At 40.5% G+C, this 24,941-nt stretch overlaps 2 protein-coding genes across 8 annotated transcripts in view; one reads left to right on the plus strand and one right to left on the minus strand.

The window, feature by feature from the left end:
- The window catches only part of TIMP4 (TIMP metallopeptidase inhibitor 4), a 51,328-nt gene extending 32,177 nt beyond the window's left edge, over positions 1 to 19,151 (plus strand). Inside the window, exons 3-5 of the mRNA XM_073352287.1 lie at positions 17,076 to 17,190; positions 18,039 to 18,163; positions 18,446 to 19,151. Of these exons, the coding sequence (XP_073208388.1) occupies positions 17,076 to 17,190; positions 18,039 to 18,163; positions 18,446 to 18,643 (438 nt within the window). The 3' untranslated portion in view covers positions 18,644 to 19,151. The remainder of the gene's footprint in view (positions 1 to 17,075; positions 17,191 to 18,038; positions 18,164 to 18,445) is intronic.
- SYN2 (synapsin II) overlaps positions 1 to 24,941 on the minus strand; it is a 434,891-nt gene that overhangs the window by 132,476 nt on the left and 277,474 nt on the right. The window lies entirely within an intron of this gene.

A 24,941-nucleotide genomic window follows, 5' to 3' on the forward strand; every position in this document is an offset into this window, starting at 1 on the left:
CGGAAGCGGAGTCGACAGGGGAGCAGTGGCCGTCGATTCCGCGCCGTGAGGACGTGAAGTAAGTGATTCTAAGTCGATCTAAGATATGTCGACTTCAGTTATGCTATTCTTGTAGCTGAAGTTGCGTATCTTAGATCGATCCCCACCCCCAGTAGACCAGGCCATAGAGGGAGCACAGGAACTGACCTACTCAAACTGGCAGTGGAGGTACAGATACCAGCAGGCAACAACCTTAATGATGATGCTAATCACTTTGATTTCCAGGACAACACTGACAATCACAGTTTGTACTAATGGGTCTGTGCACGACTCCATAGACCAACTCAGGAAGAACAATGTTTACCCCACTGGTCAGAGCCATTTACCTAGCTGCACTGATTGAGCTGCCTGGCAATGTGCTTCCACTTGCTCAGTGCAATTCTTCTCAAAGTCGTGGACACCTGCCTTTATGGCGTGGCCTCATGCAATATGATCAATTGCCAGTTGCTCAAAGGTTGGGTCAGAAATGTTCTTTTTGTGCAAATTTTGTTTCAGGGTGTCTTTGAAGTGTTTCATCTGCCCCCCACACTTACAATTGCTGGAACTTAATTAGAAATATAAGACCTGTTTTGATAAATGAGTCTCAGGCGTACGAATTACATGTCCAGTCCATCTCAACAGGGCACAGATCAAATGAGCCTTGATGCTGAACAAACCAGCTTTCACCAGTACTTCTGTTGGAAACCCAGTCCTGCCATTTGATGCCCAGCAATTGTCATAGGTGTCACAAATTCAAACGGTCAAACTTTTTAATGTGCTGTTGATAACAGGTCCATGATTCACACCTGTACTGCAATTATGTGAGCATTACAGACTTTGATTTCTGTCTATAGACAGATTCTGTGTTAATGATTTCGGTCAGGGATTGGTTTAGGAAGATCCATGCAAGAATCTTTCTGGCCACAGAGAGCAAAGAGATACCGTGGTAGTTACCAGAGTTGCTTTTTGAACCTTTATGCTTGTGGATAATGATGAATTGGCATCTTTCAGTTGTTGTGGTATGGTTTCTTGAAGTCAGATATGTAAGAGAACTTCAAAAAGCCTGTCAATGAGATTTCCTCCATGCTTTAAAACTTCAGCTGGAATGGCATCAGGACCAGGAGATTTGTTATTTTTCATTGCTTGAACAGCCTTCAACACCTCAGCTCAAGTGGGTGAATTCACAAGTGCATTGATGTGGGCAATTTGTGGACATTATCCAGTGACTCATTAGAAACAGTAGATAAATGATTAAGTAGTTCACTGAAATGTTTTGTTCACGCCGTTGTTGGTAGATGGCACTGTGATCTGTGATGAGATATTCATCATTAGCAGTTGTTAGCGGTGTCAAGGAAGACAGAGCAGGGCTATACACAGCTTTAATCGCCCCATAGAAACCTTTGGAGTCATGATTATCAGTGATCTCCTGTAGTTTATCTACTTTACAGTCAAACCACATACTTTGCATTTGGCAGAGTTTGCATTGGTGTATACCGCAGGCTGCCCTACATCTGGCCATTTTTTGTTTCAGAGAGCGGGTCAGATAAGAGCGCAGCATGCCCTTATTGCTTGACATCAAGGAGATCTGATATTTCAGAATCACTATTGTCAAACCAGTCTGCATGACAGTGTTTTATACACAATCCACAATCGTGTTACAGATTGTGTCACGCAAGGATACCCATATGGCAAATGTGTCATAACTGGTCATTGGAAAAGTTTCTAAAACAATAGTTAGCTGTGTTGAAAATTGTTCGGCAATTGACAGATCTTTCATTGGGAAAACGTTACACACTTAACTGATTGGTGTTTTGGATAAATAGAGCACTTGGCTAAATAAGAGGGTGGTCAGTCCAACAATCAGCTCCACATAATACCAGAATTATGCACACGTCGTCCTAGATCATGATGTCACGCCAACACATTGTTGATCAAATGCCAATGACATGAGCAAATGTACATCCAGGTCATTTTTATTTGTTGGGACGTTGGAAGACAATGTTTTAGCAACTAGATGATACTCGACCCCTATCTTCAGCAGAAGTAGGCCAGTGCTATTCATCTTGCCAACCCCATGTTTACCAAATATGCCATGCCATGTAGAAATCATCACAGCCAACACAAGTGCTCAAGTCACCTGAAATAATCAACTAGTCTCTACAGGGAGTCAATAGAATCAGGTCTTTTAGTTCAGAGTAAAATTGCTCTTTATCCTCATGAGAGTTAGTCATCATCAGTGAGTAAGCACAGATCAATGAAGCGTAACATCCACCTTTCAAGGGCAGTTGGGGCATCATCAGTCTGTCATTTATACCAATGGGTAGGCTCTCCAAACAAGAGACAATATTCTGATTGCAAAGATTATTCCTGCTTGTTTTGTGGGCGTCCCTTCCAGAAGAAACTGTTCTCAGCACTCTGCTCAATCAGTTGTCTCTCTTCAGCAAGTTGAATCTTGTTCAATGCCTCAATGTTGATACAGTATCTTTCAAGCTCTCAAACAACCAGAGCAGCTCACATGACAGGAGAATCAGTTTGGTTTGAATGATCAATAATGTATGAACATTCCACATTGCAACAGTAACACAAAAGGAAACTTTTCAAGGTTTGTTTGAATTTTGACTGCATGATGGGACACCCTCCAGCCAGGGTAAGCTGGTGAGGGCTGTTCGGGATGAGCAATTTTGGGGGAATCTTTTCTAGCCTCTTCCTCAGATTGAGGTCAGCTGTGCTGTCCCTGAATAGAGCAGTCATGTCGATCAAGATGCTGCTACACTATGGTGTCACCCCAGGTCAATGCAGAGTGACCAAATTCTTGACCAGCCCACATGCAGATTTCAAGACTATGACTCCCAGCAACGTTCATCGACTGTCAATTTTGCCATTCCCCATCGCTGCAGGATTTGTTGGATTGTTGAAGGCTGTGCGAGAATTTGTTTAAAGTGAACAAGCAGTTGCACACCAACTCGCACACACTCTCAGCCAACAAGACTCTTGCCAGTGGCTAGGTGTGACAGGGTACTATTAGTAACACTCCGGTCACTGAGTTTGCTGCAGCACTGGGAAGAGGGCAGGCCTAATTGAAGCCAATTATACATGTTCAGTTGAGGGATTATGAGCACCTGGGTGCTAATCACTGGGTTAATGATGTAATTGGGAGAACATGAACGGAAGGAACAGGAAGCAAGGGGGAACTCAGGGGGCCTCAGAAGGAAAGCTCAGAGGATGAGCCTGGGCTGAGCAGTGAAGGCTGGGAGGGGCATCCCTTTGCTGTAAGCCTGCAGTACAGTTATTATGTAAGCAAAGAATAAATACACACCTTGGTGAAAGATAATCTGGTGTGTGTTTGTGATCGTAAGACCATCCAAACTGGCCAGGCAGTGAAGTACACTGGGTAGCAGCAGAGGTGCCCAGTGACACAAGGTAAACCAAGACAACGGAAAGACTTACTGGCTGCAAGTTTATTTTTGGAATGTCCTTCTCTTAGACCAGTTGCCCAATTGCCCAGGCTAGTGATCCTGGTCCACCTAACCAGAATCCCGTTAGCCAGGGCATTTCAGAGTAAATCCTTTAGGCCTTCATGTCTACTGTAGTGGCCTGGAGAGCAGCGCTGACTACCATAAATCACCCTGTAAGGCAATCCCCTATTTATCCTGTTTCCACAGTCCCAGTACATGGTGGAGGGGTTGGACGTAGAGAAGGCCACCTTATTGATCATCACATAATAGTCCTACAGTACCATTTATTTTTAAATTCCCATTTTTCAGCTTTAAAGACACTACAACGGATAAGTGCTACTTGAAAATGAGATTTAATGGATGTATTTCTCTTTCACATAGTCCTATGTATTGTCACATTTATTTGGCATTGTGTTCAAGTTACAGAATGGAGCGTTAAAACATTTCTGCCCCCATATATTGTACCATACCTCTCTCAATACTAAGACTGATTAAAACCTTTCCATAAATTTCCCTTTTAGAACTGATTTTTATGTTGAAAGTGAAATGGATCTGTTCCATAACATTTTGCCTTTAAAGGAAAACTTTGTACTATTTGTGCTTACTTCACAAACAATCTACAAATGTAAAAGATTAGAAGTATTATCATCATTGCTGCATGAATACTGCAAAAAATTATTAATGAACATTCATCTAGCTTTGTGAACAAATTTACGTCTACTGCATTTGCACTTTTTTATTCACACCTATGAATTTTCTAATGTAAGGGTCTCAAACTTTTGTATACATCCTGACACAAAGACTGTCTCATGGACACTTAATTGGTGATCAAATGACATCCCAGTGGCAATTGCCTCAAGGAAAAGCAGCACTATGAAAGTGTTTTAAGCTTCTTTTAATGCAATTTACAGCTGGAAATAAATCTGGTTGGAAATATTCCACTGGAATAATTTTCTGACAGTTTCCAGAAAACTTAAATTTTCCATAGGAAAATTTTAATTTAAAAAAGTATTGATTTAAAATCAAAATGAAATATTGCAATTTGGATCTTTTCGACCTGAATTGGAATATTTTGTTTTTTGAACTGACCTAACATATATTGCTTTGAATCAGTTCAACAAAACATTAAACTGCATTTTCCTACGAGGGATTCAAGGTGTGTGAGGTAATATCTTTTATTGCATCAACTTCTGTTGGTGAGAGACACAAGCTTTTGAGCTTACATAGAGCTCTTCTTCAAATCTGGGAAACATATTCAGAGAGTATGTCTACACAGGAATGAAAAACTCACAGCTGGCCCAGGTCAATTGATTCAAGCTCACAGGACCTGGGCTCTGGGGCTGAAAAATTGCTGTGCAGATGTTCTGGGACCCTGCAAGCGGAGGAAGGTCCTGTTGCTCAGGCTTCAGATCCAGCCTGAAAGTGTACACAGCAATTTTTAGCCCCGGAGCCTGAGCCCAACAAGACTGAGTTAGCTAACCCGAGCCAGCTGTGGCCATGCCTCAGGGTTTTAGACTTGTGTAGCTGTATCCACAGTGTCACAGCTAAATACAAGGTGGAACAGATTGTTTAGCATAAGTAGTAAACACATTTCAAGGCCCAGTTCAACGTGAAGTAGCCTGGTAACAACCCTCCAGTCATAGGCGGGAAAGGAAGGGATGGAGGGGAAAAAAGAAGAAAGGGGGGATTTGTTAATGGGTTATAGATTGTTGTAATAAACCATAAATCCAGTGTGTCTGTTCAGTCTATGATTTTTAGTGTCTAGCAAAATTTTGAATTTAAGCTTCCAGGCTCATCTTAGCCAGCAGAAGTTGGTCCTATAAAAGATATTACCTTACCCACCCTGTCTCTCTAATATCCTGGGACCAACACAGCTACAACAATACTGCACACATTTTCCTATGGCACATTGCCTTATAGGCAGAACCGGCTCTAGGCACTAGCAAACCAAGCACGTGCTTGGGGCGGCACATGTCCAGGGCATTCTGGTCATCGTCTTTTTTTTTTTTTCTTTTTTCCCCTCTGGTGGCATTCCGGCTCTCAGAACTTGGGGTGGCAAAAAACCTAGAGCCAGCCCTGCTTATAGGACTTGTAGTTCCAACCCCCATTCTTTCCTAGGGATCAGGTTCCCCTGGAGAACATCATCTCCCCTAACGCAATATTGTGATTTCTTCTGATTGAGCTGGATGGTGCAGACTCTGCATGCATTATGGGAGATATAGACTGGCACACAGGAGAATATAGGGGCTGGAACTACAGCTCCCATAAGGCAATGCACCATAGGGACATTCAGTTTTACATTGAAATGATTCAGAATGAAGCATTTCAACAAACTGAAAAGAAATATTTCAATATCAGGAATGCTGAAATGCTTTATTTTTATAAAAATATTAAAACAAAATGTTTCACATCTATGAACTGATTTTTGAGGGTGGGGGGGAATTTCCATTCTGTGAAAAATTTTGAAGTTTCAACTTTTTGTCCCTTTTCAGGATAAAAACAAATGTTGAAATGTCAGAATTTCCTGTGCAATGGAAATTCTAACCTCTGCTCAGCATTAGCTGTAAACAAGGAGGAGAAGCTAAAACAATGGAACCACACAATTCTCTGTGTCCCACTAGTAACTGCTCTATTGACCACAACTGCAAACCACTGTGCTTACAAACAAATTTGCTAGCAGAACTGTTCAAAACTGAATGCAAATTATGTATTCATGTTTACGAGTATTTGCAGCAGAAACTTGATTCTAAATTACTCACCTCCATTAAGAAAACAGAAATGTGATCTACAGTATGTGTTTAATAAACATAGCTCCAATTTCAAATTATTAATATGAAATACCCTTAGTGGACTGTTTGTGAACTGACATATGTTTGCAAGAAATATCTTTTAAATAATTTGAGGTCAATCAAATTATTCACTAGCAGAAAGGGCTAGATAAGATAAATAAATTGCTCACTACCTATGGTTCATCCAGCTCTAGTCATTATGAATAAAGAGTGACATGTATTTTTGAAAAAAGTTCTTAATTATTTTAGAATTTATGACTGAAGTGCCAAAGTGATGTAATTTATGACACAGTCAAAATATGTTTTTCTCTATATTTCTGGGTTCATTTAAGAAGTTCCAGGTTTTGAGTACAAGCATCTATGGTAGACAAGTGTATCTCAAAATCCTCAGAGAAGAAACTGTGGCTACTTAAGAAATCTTCTTGTTAAGACTTTATATAGTAGCTTGTGTATTGATTTTTAAGGTCAAATTCTCTCTTTAGAACAACCACCATCACCACCATGCTTGCCATCTTCTCAAAAGAATATTAGCTGATTTTTAAATATTTCTTTATTCACATACGTACGTAAGAGATTCCTATTACATCTAGAAGGACTTTGATTTTACAAAGCACATTCCCCTGCAAACACTTAAGCAATTGATAGTCATACACACACACAAGTAACCTCTTTGGCTTGGGCCCAATTCTATTTTATACCTTTTGTCATTATTTCTCAATCTACAATCTACAGTCCAGTTCTTCTTTGGTGGCACTCTGAAATTTCGAACTGTTGGGCCCTTTTCTAATTTCCCAAACGTTTTTAATAATTAGAGGACTCAATCAAAAGCACTGAAGTCAAAAAAAGTTTTTCATTTAACTTCAGTGGATTCTGAACTAGGCTCTGAGTGGGGAAACAGTCAGTTAGGAATAAACACACTACTGCTGTTTATTTTTTAATAAAATGTTTTAATGGTGCTACAAGCTGATGCAGCAGGGAAAGAGTTCACAATTTCTAACTTCTGGCTAGACTTGAACTAAGATCTGAGTCTCAGGCTTCCACCCTGGAACATCTGTTGTTCAGCTGGGTTAGAGCCAAGCCGTTTATTACAATATTTATAAGCAAGGGTGAGTAGAGTTTTTGTTTGAAGTGATGTAGTCCTATACTCCCAAGTGTAATAGCCAATATGAGATTTAGCAGAACTGCACTTTTTATGGAACAGCTATTAAATTCAATATGCTATTTTTTAACAAACAGTTATAAAACCATCTTTGCACTTGTCTCATAAGAAGTTACCTAATTTATTGTGTTCAAAGTATTAGAGTGACAAGGTGGGTGAGGTAGTATCTTTTATTGGACCAGCTTCTGATGGTGAGAGAAACAAGCTTTTGAGTTTACACAGAGCCGTTCTTCAGGTCTGGGAAATGTACCCAGTGTCACAGCTAAATACAAGATGGAATAGATTGTTTAACATAAATAGTTAACAGATATTTCAAGGGACCATTCAAGGTGAAGTGGCCCATTAACGCCACTCCAGTCATAGGGTGGAAAGAAAAGAAAAGGGGGGGAGGGGAAAAAAGGGCAGCTGGGGGTGCAGGGAATTCTGGGTTATAGATTGTTGTTATAAGTTATTACAATGCAGGGGGGCAGATTCTGCCACCTTTACTCACGAGAAAATCAACAGGACTAGTTGTGGATTAATGTAGTACTTCATTTGCGTAACGGTCTAGTAAAGGTAAGACTCGGGTCCGGTACTGGCTACATCAATAAGCACTACTTAACTGAACCGTAATTAGTCAGTCAGATCTATTTAAACTGTAATTCATGTGGAACAGTGGCTTTGGTTGTAAATCTCAGTCCCTTAAATAACTGAGACCTAATTAGAAGAACCTGGTTGTCAAAGCAGTAGTTTTCGATGACCGCACTTCCTGTCTTTTCCCAACATATGGCATGTTTAAAGTGTTCAAATAAGTTACGTCAAAAAATGAAAATATTCACATTTTTCCTAAAATTCACCTTCTTCTTCCACACTGACAATGTATCTCTCTGGGATCTCCTATATATTTGATGACTGGCAGCTACACTGCCTTGCACTATGATCTCATCAGTTTTCACCATCTTTGGAAACTCAGAACTGGTTACTATTTGGATGGAAGATGCTACAGAGGAAGTAAGGTTATTGATTCAGTATGTGGCACTCTTTCCACCACTTTTGTAGTGTATTGATGCCACAGCACATCATTAGAAGACACTATGCTGTAGGAAGTACCATATTTTAAGATCTTGGCCACTCAGGTAATTAACGATCTCGTGACTATTTTGGACAGAGTTTTCCATAGTCGTTAGAACATCTCACGTAATTAAAGTTCAACATGTGCGTAAGTGTTTGAAGGATCAAGGCCTAATAGACCAGACTTCATTTTACAATACCAAACCTACGTTACACAGGAGGTCAGACTAGATGATTTAATGGTCCCTTTCTTGTCTTAAAACCTATAAATCTATGAAATACTCCTTAACCACAATCTTTAAATTTTCTGCTGAACATTTTTGTGCATTTAGGCCAGGATACATCCCTTTGGACATTCCCAAACAATCTCTCCCACCTTCGGGATATACCTACACTGCATTTTGGAGAGTGCAGATGCAAGCTCTCTAAAATTGCTGTAAACACAGCTCTTTGAAGTTGAAGCTAAGGCTGGGGTTCTGAAGCGTAGAGAGGTGGGGGTGAACTTCAGAGCCCAAGCTCCAGTCTGAGCCACAATTTCAAAGCACTATCTATACAGCTATTATTAGAGTGCTATCAAGCTAAACTTATTCCATTCTTTTAATTGTTCCTCAGTTGCTTTAACAAGCTATGAAGTCACACAGTCTATTATGGGAAAGCTAGTAAAGCTGAACTTATAGCATCAGTTTCACTGAAGTCCATTCAAGCCCTTTAATTTAGCCATGGGATGCAAGACTTATCACTCTCATAGATCCCATTAGTGATTCAATTTTACATATGACTGCAACTGTACAAACTAAGCAAAATGCTCCTCTTCTTCTTCCGCCTACTTTTATGTTACCTAGGGGGCCTATTTAGTACTTTTCATATAGGAGAGACTTCTTTAAGCTATTCCTCTCAAAAATATTATTCCTTCTTCGAGTGATTGCTCATATTGATTCCAATTAGGTGTTTGCGCACTGCGTGCACAGTCGTCAGAAAGTTTTCCCTTAGAAGTTCCCATTGGGTCAGCTGTGGAGCCCCCTGGAGTGGCACCTTCATGGCGCTGAATATCTGACCCTGACGACCTGGCCCCTCCTCAGTTCCTTCTTACCGCCAGTGATGGTCATTGGAACTGTGATCGCTTGCCTTCGTTGGGCTCTAAGCAGGCCTTTTGAAGGGACATCTGAGGGCGGCACACCCACCATGACACTGGATCCTTACCCTTCTTTTTATGAATCGTCTATCCCACTTCTGCCGCGCTTGGTCCCTGATAACATCGGACCGCTGGGTTCTTCGCATGGTAGAAGTGGGATATTCTTCCCAATTCAGCTCCTCCCTTCCCTCACACTCCCCTTCCCCGTCCCCCTTCAGGGACCCTTCTCACGAGCAACTCCTTATCCAGGAGGTGCGGGCACTCCTCGCCATAGGAGCGGTGGAGAAGGTTCCTCAGGAACTAAGGGGCAAGGGTTTCTACACCCGTTATTTCTTAATTTCCAAGACAAAGGGAGGGTCTCAGACCTATTTTAGACCTGCGAGGACTCAACAAATTCATGGTGAAGTTAAAGTTCCGCATGGTCTTTCTGAGCACAATTATCCCTTCCCTGGATCCAGGAGACTGGTACACCCCCCTCGACATGAAAGGCGCGTACTTTCACATAGCCATTCAGCCAGCTCACAGACGATTCTTACGGGTTGTGGTCGACCACAAAAATTATCCACGGTCCTCCCATTCGGTCTATCAACAGCTCCCCATGTGTTCACGAAATGCATGTCAGTTGTAGCAGCCTTCCTCTGAAGGAGACAGGTGCAGGTATACCCATACCTAGATGACTGGCTGCTCAGGGGGCGCACCAGGGAGCAGGTGGAATCTCAGGTCCACTTTCGAAAGATTGGGCCTCAACATGAACAAGTCAATCTTATCACTGACCCAAAGAATAGAGTTCATCGGAGTGGTGCTGGACTTGGTATAGGCAAGGGAGTTTTTACCGGAAACCCATTTCCAGGTCATGTCAAATATTATTCAAGGTCTCAGGAGGTACCTGACCACTACTGCAAGGGGATGGCTGAGTCTCCTTGGCCAGATGGCAGCCTGCACTTATGTGGTCCGGCATGCCAGACTGAGACTCAGACCCCTGCAAGTGTGGCTTGCATCTGCCTACTGCCCGGGGCCCAACAGCCTAAACTCAGTGGTGAAGGTCCCAGAACACATTCTTGAGTCCCTCCAATGGTGGCTTGACCCTCAGATGGTGTGCAAAGGAATCACCTTCAACAGCCCCCAGTCCTCCTTTTCCTTAGTAACGGATGCGTCAGCTCTGGGTTGGGTGTGCATTTGGGAGATCTCCAAACACAGGACCTATGGTCACAGGACGAGCTCCCCCTTCATATCAATATCAAGGAGCTGAGAGCGGTGCATCTAGAATGCCAGGCTTTTCAGGCCCTGGTGCAAGGACTGTGCATGGCAGTGATGACGGACATCATCACTGCCATGTTTTACATCAACAAGCAGGGTGAAAGCCCATTCCTCCCCCCTATGTTGAGAAGCCCTGTGGCTATGGGAATTCTCCATAGCCCACTCCATTCACCTGGAGACATTCTAACTCCCAGGAGTTCAGAACGAACTAGCAGACCGCCTCAGCAGCTCGTTCCACAACCACGAGTGGTCCATCCATCGGGATGTCATACACTCCATCTTCCAAAGGTGGGGGTTTCCCCAGGTCGATCTGTTTGCCACTCGGAGCAACAGAAAGTGGTACTTCTCAAGATCTTCATGGACAGAGAAGAGGTAATTCTGGTGGCGCCAGCAACACTGGTACACCACACTCCTGGAGTGCATGCCCTGATTGCGCTACCACTCCACCCCGACCTGATCACTCAGGATCACGGTCACCTTCATCACCTGGACCTCAAGTCCCTCCACCTCACAACCTGGAAGCTTCATGGATAAACCCCACGGAACTTCTGTTACCAGTTCTGAGCACAGAGGTCCTACTGGGCAGCAGGAAACCATCCACCAAGGCCACTTCTCTAGCAAAGTGCAAAAGTTTCACTTGCTGGTGTGCCCAGTGACATACACCTCCACTCCAGGTGCCTATACCACTCATTCTAGAGTACCTTCTGCACCTGAAACAACAAGGTGTGGCAGCATCATCCATCAAGGTACATCTTGCTGCTATCTCGGCCTTCCTCCCGGGAGTATCCGGACGCTCCATATTCGCCACCCCCATGGTAAGACGTTTCCTCAAGGGGCTGGAATGGCTACACCCCAAGATTAGACAGCCTGTTCCTGCGTGGAACCTTAACCTGGTCCTCTCCAGGCTAATGGGGCCCCCATTTGAATGGCTGGCAACTTCTCCCTCCTCTACCTGTCGTGAAAGGTAGCCTTCCTGGTCACCATTACATCAGCAAGGAGGGTTTCTGATTTAAAGGTCCTCACCTCTGACTCATCTTAAATGGTTTTCCTCAAGGATAAGGTGCAATTTAGGCCTCACCCAGCATTTCTTCTGAAGGTGGTGTCATCTTTCCATACCAGCCAAGACATATTCCTTCTGTTTTTTATCCTAAGCCTCATGCCAGTAGCTGCGAGCAGAGGATGCACTATCTGGATGTTAGTCAGGCACTGGCCTTCCACACAGAGCACACTAAGCCGTTCAGAAAGTCAAACCAGTTGTTTGTAGCAGTAGGAGATCAGATGAAAGGACTCCTGGTCTCATCTCAAAGAATTTCTTCCTGGATCACATCCTGCATCCAAACGTGCTACAAGCTGGCCAAGATATCAGCCCCAGCACTTATGGCACACTCCACAAGGGAACAGGCCTCATCAGCGGCATTCCTGGCCCAGATCCTGATCCAAGAAGTCTGCAGGGCAGCAACTTGATCCTTGGTACATACCTTCACCTCTCATTACACCATCATCCAGCATGCCAGAGATGATGCAGCTTTTGGCAGAGCGGTGATTCCATAACTCTGACCCCACCTCCTAGGTAAGGCTTGGGGGTCACCTAATTGGAATGGATATGAGCAAGCACTCGAAAAAGAAGAAATAGTTACTCACCAACTTGTAACTTGTTCTTCGAGATGTGCTGCTCCTATCCATTCCAATACCCATCCTTCTACCCCTCTGTCAGAGTAGCTGGCAAGAAGGAACCGAGAAGGGGCTGGGTTGGCAGGGGCATATATTGAGCGCCATTACGGCGCCACTCCAGGGGGCTCCACAGCTGACCCGACGGGAGCTGCTAAGGGAAAACTTTCTGACAACTGTGCATGCGGTGCTCACACACTTAATTGGAATGAATATGAGCAACACATCTCAAAGAACAGTTACGAGAAGGTGAGTAACAGTTTTTAGTTGTGTTAATTTTTGTGTTGAAAGCATTGCTCCCTCCCATTGCAGAGAAGACTAAGTCTAGAAGATTTAAAGAAATAGTGTCAAAATGTTCACAATTTAGGGCATTAACTATTAGCACAATTAAAAATGTTTTGTAACTAACAGCAACACAGTTTTACTACTAGTCTCACAAGCAGTGTACATTACACAGTACAAAGAAGTACTGATGCTTTGTACTCTTATTTTATATTTACTGGTAGGTGTTTAAATTTAGGTAAGATAGTAATTTTTCCAGTTGCTATTCTTTTCTTGAACTAGAAAAATATTTAGAGCATTGCACTAACACTAAAGGGTAGAAAGTGATGTATTAGTAGATAATATTTGCTTTCATAATATAAATAATAATAAGTCTTGATTTTGCCACCCACTCTTGCATAGCAAGGTACATAATGTAAGTAGTTCTACTACCTTTAAAGGGCCTGCTTGTGTATCTGGACACTGATAAGTATAAGAGTGGTACAATGAGGCCCATATAAACAATACCATCCCACAAGAAACCACAACACTTTACAAACCTAAACTGATATACAGAGAAAATTAATTTTTAGTACACATGAATGCAGTTCTATTCCAGGGCTGAATTTAGGGCACAAGTGAAAAACTGGTAGATATACTGGTAGAGAAATGCAGCCACATTTAGTGAAAAATACAGCAAATGTTTAAACAAAGAACAGCAACCCTGCATAACAGCTCAGGAAAGGAAGAACAAAGCCTCATACAACAGAAAATGCCTGGAGAATATAGCAGACAGAATGTAATTACAGCAACGGAATGTAATCAGGACATGGAGGTTAGCACTCATACTCTTAAGAAAAGTACCATGAGATCTTTAAATGACTACAAATGGCCATGGCCTCAGTTATATATCTCAGCGAGACAACATCTGCCTGAAGACAGTGTTCTCTAATATCAGGTTGGTCCGTGCCTACAGAGAGAAGACTTCCACCTGTTGAATCACCAGTACCACTGTCTGTAGTCCTTAGGACTTCCTTGGATGTCTCCTATCTAGAAGTGATCCAACTGAAACCAGAGATCTAACTGGTCCACAGCATAGTGTGGCATGGCACATTTTCTTATGTTTTAAAAATCCCCAGTGCACCACTTATAGTGGAAGTTATTTACTGGGATAGATCTGAACCACTTCTTTAACATAATCCAAATCATTTTGAAAAAATCATTGGCTAGACCTCCAGATAAGTCCCTGTGGCAATGTCTTCACTGCTGAGTTAAGTTGAATTATCTGTGTTTGAGTTAGCTTAACTCAAATGAAAGCTGCCACACGATGAAATAACGCTGGAGTTGCAAAAATTATTGGATTAGCAGCATAGTTTGATTATGTTAGTATCTGACGAGTTGTGCTAACTCAGGCTGTAGGCCAGGGGTGGACAAACTTTTTGGCCAGAGGGCTACATCGGGGTTATGAAATGGTGTGGAGGGCAGGGTAGGGAAGGCTGTGCCTCCACAAACAGCCTGCCCCTGCCCACTATCTGCCCCCTCCCCCTGACTGCCCCCCCTCAGAACCCCCGACCCAGCCAACCCCCCCGCTCCTTGTCCCGACTGCCCCCTCCCGGGACTCCCCACCCCTAACCGCCCCACTGGGACCCCACCCCCTATCCACACCCCCGCCCCCTGACAGGTCCCCCGACCCATCCAACCCCCCCCCCCACTCCTTGTTCCCTGACTGCCCCCTCCCAGGACCCCCATCCCTAACTGCCCCCCCGTAGCCCCCCACTCCCTGCTCCCCCCTCCTGGGACTCCCCCCCCATCTCCTGACTGCCCTTCCCCGAATCTCCACCCCATCCAACCACCCCTGCCCCTCTCGGGACCTCCCGCCCCTTATCCAACCTCCCCTCCCACTGCCCCCTTACCATGCCGCTCAGAGCGGCAGGACAAGCTTATTGGAAAGCCCAGGAGGTGTGGGGGGTGCAAGCAAAAAAGTGAAACGGCAGGGGAGGGGCCGGGGGCTAGCCTCCCCGGCCAGGAGCTCAGGGGCCGGGGAGGACAGTCCTGCGGGCCATAGTTTGCCCACCTCTGCTGTAGGCTATACCCCATAATGGACCAGCCATCTTGAATTAAAAGCACCACCACACTAGAGTTAGGTTTTTTTTTTGCATGGACAGGACTCAAGCTAGCTCAGCACTGAAAGGAAGCACCTCATGTCATAAGGGTATGTCAACACAGCAAATAAAAAAAATCCTATGGCAATGAGTCTCAGAGCCTAGGTCAACTGACTCAGGCTCACGCTGCGGAGACAAAAGTTCAACCTTGGACTGTAGCCATGCCTCTGAAACTTGGCAAGGGGGGAGGGTCTTGGAGCCCAGGCTCAACCAGAGCCCAAACGTCTACAGTGATATTTTTAGCCCTTCAGCTCGAGCCCAAGTCAGGTGACCTGGGCTCTCAGACTTTATTGCCTCAGGGATCTTTTTGTTTTTGCTGTGTAGACATACAGAGAATACACTCCAATCAATGCAATGGTTGTATTACTTTTAGAATCAGTGGCCTAATTTTCAGAGGTGCTGAGCCCTTACAGCTTCCACTGACTTCAACATGAGCTGTAAGGACTAAACATTCTGAATTTCAGGCTCAGTGTCATCATTAGAAGCAGTGTCTTTGCAACATGCACATGGTTCTGCTCCTTCCTATGGCCACCTTGCAGAGAGGATCGTGTATATCAGAACAAGATTTGCAGGCTTAACTAATTTGACTTAATTTTGTTTAACATAAATATAAATGAATGACACCCAAGTTGTGATTTAATAATTTTGTTCTTATTTTGTTTGCACTGGTGGCTCTTTGCATTGATAGAACACTTTTTTATCCTGGGTGTTTATTTCTTGTACAAAGTATTTCAGATTGGCATCTGATGTTTTACATCAGAGATCCAATGGCAACAGTCAATTCTTGGCTTTTTTCTCATTCTTTAATCAAGAGGCTTTAGAAAACCAACACATTTACAATATATTTGCAAGTCCCATACAGTATTTAAATCCCTTGAGAAGAATTTGAGTATGACAGTTTTTTTTCCCAGTAATGCCAACTATACTTGGAAGCTGTGAACCTGTCAACACACAGCATGATGTAAAAAGGGGCCTCCTCTCTGATGGAGTTTCAGTTATATCATATTGTAGGTGATAACAGGCATTCTGAAATTGATTAGCACCTCTCATGCTTGGGTATAATTAGACTTGTTTTGCAAACGTTATGTTAAAAATGTATTTCAGAACTGAGTATGGAAGTACTATTTGGACAGCATGCTGCATATCTAGTATTGCCTGGGCTTTGTTACTAAAACTTCCCATTTCAGTTGAGTGCTGCAGGCTGTAAACTCTAAGGACCTGTTCCCATACTCCTTATGAAGGCAAAACTCCAATTATTCTTAGACCAAAATCACAGCAGCCCAAGTTCTGGCCCTGAATATGTCCAAGCAGCATCCACTGAAGATAAGGGAGTTGTGTGCAAAAGTATACTTTATTCCGCACAGGTTCTTTCACTGCACCACCAGTGGATCTATCTTGTGTGAAGACATACATAGAGAAGCATGTTCACTAACATTTTACTAGAAGAGTATCAACAGTCTCCTTTGCAGTTTTTAACAGCTTTTACTAAGGACAGAAATTAGAATCTGGGATTCTCAAGCTAACTGCACGATGTTCCTTACAGGACACCCCATTATTGTAACAAAGACAACATTTGTCCAAATGAATACAATTAGATCAACTTGCGTCTCTGGAGAGTCAACACTGTAATGTGCTTTTTAAAATGGCTTGGTATCTGCAGTGTGGCTGAATTCTTCCATTGCTCCTTAAATGTAAGATGCCAGTAAAGAGTCTTTTACATTTTAAAAATCTGAATGGTCTATGAAAACCCTCCTGAAGAGTGGACCTTTTAAAATCTGTAATTATATAAAATGCAGACAAAATTCCCTTGCCTTTTATCTCAGAACAATGGAGTACATTTCATTTTAAATTATAGATTGTGCCAAACCTCAGATTTGAACACCCTTAATGGTAGGTAAGGTTTTGAAGTTCTGATATAGCTTCAGACTTCACAGCTTGAGCTCATCCCTATTTCAAAGAGAGACATCAAGCCATTGTTTCAGTCACTGCCTATGGGAGCTGCTGAGGTTCAAATATCGTTCATCTACTCTAAAGTTTTGGCTTATTCAAGTCATATTTTTGTTTCCAAATAAAATTCTTGGTGCAATAACACATTCTTTTTATTTTTTTTTGGAAAAATTTCAGATGTTTAAGGGGTTTGAAAAAGTGAAAGATGTTCAGTATGTCTATACTCCTTTTGATTCATCTCTCTGTGGAGTGAAACTAGAAGCTAACAACAAGAAGCAATATCTCCTCACAGGTAAAATACAAACAAATCTTAACATATAAAATCCTTATAACAAAAAGAATGTTTAATTATTTATCTAGTTGATTTTGTACCAAATATAGAATTAATGCTGTAATTAGTAATTTATGGACATAGTGATACTAACATGAAAATCTACAGAGTAACATACTGATAATATCACCTTGGTTTTATATATCTAGAGCCCTGCAAATCTGATATCCACTTTATATTCGCAGATGTAGACACCCATGGACCATTTTTGCAGATTGTGGATCGGATGGGGATACAAGTTTTGTATCCGTGCAAGGCTCTATATATAGTACCTTTCATCTTTCAGCAGTAGATCTCACAGTGCTTTAACAAAGGAGGTCAATATCATTATGTAAATAGCAATTTCTGTTACAAAGGCTGGCCTTTCTCTAGCAGGTCTCAGCCCATTATTTTGTCCTATTACTAAATTAAACCCTAATCCTGTAAACAATTCCACACGTGAGTGGTCCCACTGAGTTCAATTGGATTACTCACATGCCAAATGTGTTTGCAGGATAGGGTCCTTAATTACTGCCAGATGTTTGTAAAATAATTTTGAATTCTAGTCTCACATAGTACTGTTTTCATATCCCTTGTTGGCAGACCATCAGCATCTTTTAAGAAATATTAACATTTTTCAATCTGCATGTAACAGCACAATAGTTAAGCTGAGCTGTTGTACTTGCAATTTAAACAACAGTTACTGAAAACACGTGAAATCTGACTTATTTGGAGCTATTAGCTTCAAACTTTAGAGTTTAGAATGTAGACTAGGGTTTACAGTACACTCTGGTTCACACACCTTATTTTTGTTATTTCCCCCCATATAGGCCAAATATTAAATGATGGTAAAGTTCTCATCCATTTATGCAATTACATTGAACCATGGGATGATCTATCCTTGTCTCAAAAGAAGAGTCTTAACCAGAGGTACCAAATGGGCTGTGGCTGCAAAGTAAGTATAGAAATCAGCAGTAACAGTGACTGTCAAATATGTTCAAGGCTCAATCCTTAGAGGAAACAGAAATTTTTTTCTTGGTGGGAACTGCAAAAATACTGTCTTATGCAGAATACATTTTATAAATTATTTGATTTCCACATAATTACTTATTTCAAAATCAGTACAGACATTGTGAGTAAACTTTCATATGCTGAAAAAGTGTGAAGCAAATGAGAAATGTCACTTTAATGGGAATTTTGATGAGTACACTGAACTAACTTCATATTTCACATTTAGATTACTACCTGCTACATGGTGCCCTGCTCAATCACTACACCAAACGAGTGTCTCTGGACAGACTGGCTGATAGAAAGGAAGCTATATGGGCACCAGGCCAAGCATTATGCCTGTATCAAGCGAAGTGATGGCACTTGCAGCTGGTACCGAGGTGGCCCTCCCCCAGAGAAAGAGTTTACTGACATCAGCGAACCTTAAATTGATCACTTCCTAAAAAGCCTGGGAGCCTAATTCCATCAAATGTTGCATGCTCACAGCTTTGAACCGCCAACATCTTATGTATCTGTTGCTTAGAAACAAAAACAAATTGTGCTGTACATGTAAAGTACAGAGTCTGTGGAATTGGCACCCAGGCAAGAAGAGGAACAAATCTCTTGGAGGTAGCTTATAAAGTTCTGCTTTGTGTACAGGGGCTTTAGTTGAGAATGGTCCTCTGTGTTCTCAGAGGCATAACAACTTTCCTTTTTACCAATATGAATGTAGATGAACAAAAGAATGATCAGATTTTTGCCCCCTACTCCAGTTACCTAGCAGATTAAGAAAACCCTGTGTTTCAGTCCAAAACAGTTTTTCTGATACGTGAAGAATGTTTTATACAACTTTTTTTTTTCTGTACGGAAGCCTTCTGATAAAAAAATATTGTACAGTGTATATGTAAAGTATTATAACAATGTGCTGTAAAAAAGAGTCAAAGATTCATGTTTTCTTCATATTTGTTGAAACAAGTTAAACATTTTTGTGATTAAAAACTTCTATGTTCTTTTCTTTTTTGTATGTTACTTAAATGTCCTATTTCTTACCCGTGTATTATAACATTTGTTTGTAATTAGATTAAATATATATCTTTGATAATCACAAACGCCTATCCAATTCATTGATCCAATGGATTGGCACATCTGTAAAGAGAAGCGTTCTAATGTTTAGGTATTACACCAACAGAAAAAAAAATGACAATATGCACCCTTAGACTAGTTAGATTTACAGGAAAAGTAAAGCATGAACATTGTCAGTGTAGCAATGGCACCTGGAAAAGCCTCTGTACATGTGACACCACATTATTCTCATATTTCACTACTGTTATAAGCCCCATTTTTAGCATGAGAGTGACTTTAAGAAATCCCAAAAAATTTGACGATTTTTAATTCTTCAGATTTCAATACAAAATTTACCATTTTTTTGGGTAGTCATTTGCACTTTGTGATAATGAATTTTGCAGCTTGCAAAAATGTACCAGAAAAGTGTTATCTTTTTGGAGGTTAGGGGAAAAAAAGGCAAGATTTTAAGATTTGAAAACACAATACTGAGCATGCATTAATTTCCATACATTTTTAACTTTAAAGAGGCAAATTAATAAGGGATGGCAAACTTCAAAAGTTTGGCACCAAAGCTGAGAATAATTATCCATATCTATCTGAACCTCTGGGTTTGAGAAACTGAGTAGGAATCCTCATGAGATAAAGACTCTGTTCTGACATTTCCAATATCTCCTAAATATGGCCAGGTCAGAACCACCTCAAAAATACTCTGCTCCTCATTGTGTTTTTGAATTTCACCATGTAGAATTAATGCAAAGGGAGCTGCCATATGAGAGCTGAGAACAATAGTTAGATTAATGACTTTGAACATCAAAAATAGTTCAGGTTTGAATAGAGCCATTTATTATTTTATATGAATAGATTCAATACTTTGGAACGTACTGAATGAAACATCATGATACAGTAATGGAGTAAATGGTCTTTGGAATTGTTATAGTTTATGGGGTTAAGAATCCTACTTTCTGAGTAGTGTCTACACTTAGTTTGCCAAGCAGCTCTAAGTCCGCAATCCTATAAAAATGTATGCACATGCTTAAGTTTATGCTCATCAGTAGTTCCATTCAGCTCAGTGGAAGGTGCACATGTCTATTACATTGGGCAAACAATGTATACTTGTATAACTAGGTGTTTTCATGACACTCTGTAGTTTATTGTCTCTGTTGATGCCCCTACAGCATTAATATATGTTTTTACAATTGTGTAAATCCATGTTTACACAATAGACAATAACAAGTTTGAAGATGCTACTGTAATAGCATAACAAATAATATATTTAAATATTTTCTGGCTAAGTATTTACATATTTATGCAACACGTCAAGTTGGGGGGTATCTGTCTTGTTAGTTCTCATATACTGGTACTTGCATGAAAATAATCATCTCTTTTTGGGATGACTGTAAAAAAAATGAAACCATAAAAATAAATAAAACAACCCAACCCCAAACAAAAATACCTATGTTAGAATCTCAAACATCTTATTTAGTCACATAAACAGAAGACTATTTAGCACTAAGGCTGAAAAACTTAATTTAGCACAGCACACGGCACCTGAGATTTACATCCAAAAAATGAATGATCCTACATGCCAGTACCATTGACACTGCACTTTCTTAGGAGCAAAAGGTGGGATAAGATCAGAGATTCTGCCTTGCACCTGAATTTGCTTATACTTGTTGCTTTACAATAAAATAGAAAGTAGTGTTGTTTAGTTATTGCAGTACAGAGAACATTCTGTCCTTAATCTATATAAAATTAAATATTAATGGGCTGTAATAATTCAAGAAAAGTGTATCGTTTCAGTTCCAACAGAACACAGTAGTCAATAAAGCCTCTGGGGACAGAAAGCATTATTTCTTGGAAGAATAGGTCACCAATACTACTTAATCAACATTTCACCCTTTATTTTATATTAGACCAACTTTGCTGTTTTATGTAATAAAATACCATTAATTTCTTCTGATAAACATAAAACCCAGCCAGTATTCTGCTCTAAAAATGCAGTTTGCAAAAACTAATTTTATCCATACATTTTTTATTATGATTATTTATAAAAATTATATGCTGTGAAAGCTACGCTTTTTCCAAAAACAAAAATGAACTGTAGATAAAATTTTTGGTAGTGTGATTAACTGCTAGTGCAGTGCATATATTTGAATATACTCTATAGGTATATGTAGTTAGCTAAACTTATTGCCTTCTATCATACCAAAACAATTCCCAAATGAAGCTGCAATAGCTTTATGATCAGACACATTTTCTATCAAACACATGGCTAATTTAGTCTACAGTACATGTACATTGGGTATTTGTTTTCAAATTCATTTGATTGTAATGGTGTATTTTGAACAGCACTATGTAGTAAATGGATATTTTCTGCTTTGTAACTTGTTTACTGCACTTCTGTTTATATTTTAAAATTATAAAGTAAGCAGGCCTTAAACTCAATGAACGTAACACACATTGCCTTCTTTCATCATATAGTGTACCTTTTTTCTTAAATATTTATATATGATTTATATTTCAATCAAAACTCTTAAGTGTGAATTTTACTATATGAAATATCAGTTTTCTATATTCAGTCTATGAAACATTTTACAATTGATTTGCCATAAACTATCCAATATAAGGTGTTTCAAAACTAATGTCTGTTGAGTCTGATTTCTGTTTGAACTTAAATCTGACTAGATTTTCCATTGTGGAGAACAGAGAATCTGTCTTTCTAACAACAATAAAGTGGGGAGGCAGAGCATCAAAAGGTACACATGAGTACTTATTTTACTGAGATTCAGTATTGACAAGGATGGTAGGGGAAAAAAATCACCTACAGTAAAGCTTTCAAAGTGTATTTTCATATTAAGATTTTCACTGTATTAGCATTCATGTATCAGAACCAACAAACTATTTTTAAAAGAGAATGTCCGCTTTCCAGTTCCTAAAACTTCTGTTGTGTGTGTGTTACATTGAAGGTCAAGGATGAAATGCAGCTTGCTATATCATTTGGTCTTGATTTGAATGTAACTCATCTGACGCATATTCACAGTTGGAAAAGCGTAAGAGAAGGGAGGCTGTGCAAGTGAAAAAAAATGAAAAAAATCAAAGGTTATTACTGAAATCATTTAGTTATGAATAGCTAAATACTGTCTTCCTGTTCTTAAAATAATTCTGATTAATTGCTATCAATGTGTCCTACAAATAAGCCTGAACAGGGCACTTTTTTCATGGGAGAATGTAAGGAGGCAGAAATCTAGTGAAAAAAGAAAACTAATTCCTGAAAGGAAAGCTGAAAAAATGTGATCCAAGCTCTGATGAGTTCAAAAAGCACCATTTTGTAAGGTTTCAATCACTTTTTTTTAGTGAAATGTCCCTGTTCTAAAAAGCTTTCCATTAAAGCAGCTCCCAAGCTTGCATCGGAGAATGCTATCTTTGTTTACTTACCTTTTATTGCCTTTGGAAAAACAGTACAAGAGAGCCAGGAACAAATGATCACTAGAGTATGAAAGCAGCAAAAGAAATAGAAGCATAACAGTACATCAACCCTGCTGAGTTCAAAATCTCCTATTCTCAGAGCTTTGGAATACCCTCTTATCCCAAGATATACAGTTTTAAATTGTAGAAAACACGTTCTAGTTTATGCCTGGGGGAGAAACGGGACCAGGATGTACAGGAAGAGAAGAAAAAGACCTTCTTTAAAAATCAGAAATTATCTACAGAGGTCAAAGCAATCTCAAACCAAGCTGGATATTAATAATGTTTAAATAAACATTATTACCCCGATATGGCTTCAGCTCATCTACTGAGAAAACTCCCCTCACTGGATCATCTTACATCTCTCCACAGAAATTCCAATAAAAGCTACCTAGCATATTTTTTCTGAGCCACAGACTTTCCAAAACTTCCTCCAGAGGGAAAAACAAACAAACAAATCTACATCAAACTTTCCTCAGTCACGGTAGCACATTTGAAATATATACGACAATACACGACAATCCAATTCAGAGACAAAGAAGAGTTGACTTCAAAATAATATTAATGACACAGGAAATTTGTCAACACTCCACAAACTCACTCAAGCCTTTTGCAATCAAAAGTTTAACAAAAGGCAAAATAATAACCTCCTTGCTCAATCACTAACTATTGCTGTATAGGATCCAAATAGGTAAGAGGACAAGAAACAACTAACATATTGCAAGATGCATTTGAGAACAATCCCATCATCTGTCAAACAATATTTTATGCACTCACAAATAAATACACATTAATACCTTTCCAAGTTTTCATTTCAACTTCAGGATCTGAATTCAATCTATGCTTTAAGACAGCAGCCAGCAGTGGAACTTGGGAAGATGTTGGTCTTTCTGCAGGGCATTATATGCGAGGTACAAGCAAATTAACTGAAACCTCAACCAATTATTGAGACTGAGCAATGGGATATTTTATTCTCGATTTTTGTAACTTCCAGTTGCAGATGTACAGGCAAAAATAGGCTTTTATAGGCTAGCAAAATAATTAAAAGAGCACAAATGAGTCACATGAAGGTCAATACTGACCAGTTTTGTTCTTGGCCATCTCCAGTACCCTAACAAAATGTACAGTATCTAGCAGGTGAAAAGATATACTATGATTTGAAAAGGTGTGATTCTTACTCTCTATCTATAATGAATTAATCCCCCAAACAAAGGACACTTGTTCATTTCTCATGTTTCACTTTTCAAAAATTGGAAAAATGACAAAGTTTTGGACCTTGCTACCAAATGCATCAACACTCATGTCAGGGAAGGTCCTCCCTATTCTCAAAAGATCCTTGGGGGTTTGGACTGCTTGAAATTCACTGCTCTAGATCAGTAACTTTCTTCCTGGAGAGCTCCTGTTCACCTTTCACATCAAATATGTGGCTATTTTTTAAGCTCCTCTCACTTGAAGTTGCACATGGGGTAGGAGGAAGGATGGGAGTGCTAAGCTAATAGTTCATAACAGCCAGGATTCTGCACCAGGCAGCCATAAAAAGGAACAGGGATTTTGCCTCCCTTGCAAAAGCTGAGAAGACAGAGTAGAATAGTCTCATGCTGCCCAGTTGCCAGGAAGTGATTAGAGAGGGAGACAGGGGACTGTGGATGAAACTGTAATCAACTGAAGTCAATGGGAATTTTGCCATTGATTTTAATAGGGTCAGGCAGGATTTTATCCACAGTAATGTAGTGTCAAATGGAGCTACGCAGGCAGCAATCATGGTTCAATGACCTATAATTTACTGCTGATTGCTAATGTTCAAATCATGACATCGCAGCAGTACATGGTACATTTGAGTCACGATAATGCAACATTACACAACAGATACTGAAAGGTAAAGTTGGGGCTTTGTGCTGAGACTGCTTTGTGGCTCATTGCTACTTCGTTCCAGGGGAATGGCTCTCCAGCTCTGCAGGGTTGAATGCCTCTCCTCTAGACAAATATAGCTATGGAAGAATCTACATTTAGAAACAATAACAAAAGAAAAATTAAAAGAAGGCTGCAAGATAAGACACTAAGCCTGTGAGAGTCATGCGGATCCTGCAGGCTCTCAATATGGGCGGAGGACCATCTCTTGCAAGTTTGCTAGCAGGTTGGATATTCTACATAAACCTGAATCTCCAGAAAAACATCACCTTTATTTACTCTCAGCGCTTCGGTCCTCCCTCCGTGTT

This window comes from Lepidochelys kempii, chromosome 7, assembly GCF_965140285.1.
Source record: "Lepidochelys kempii isolate rLepKem1 chromosome 7, rLepKem1.hap1, whole genome shotgun sequence".
NCBI lineage: Eukaryota > Metazoa > Chordata > Testudines > Cheloniidae > Lepidochelys > Lepidochelys kempii.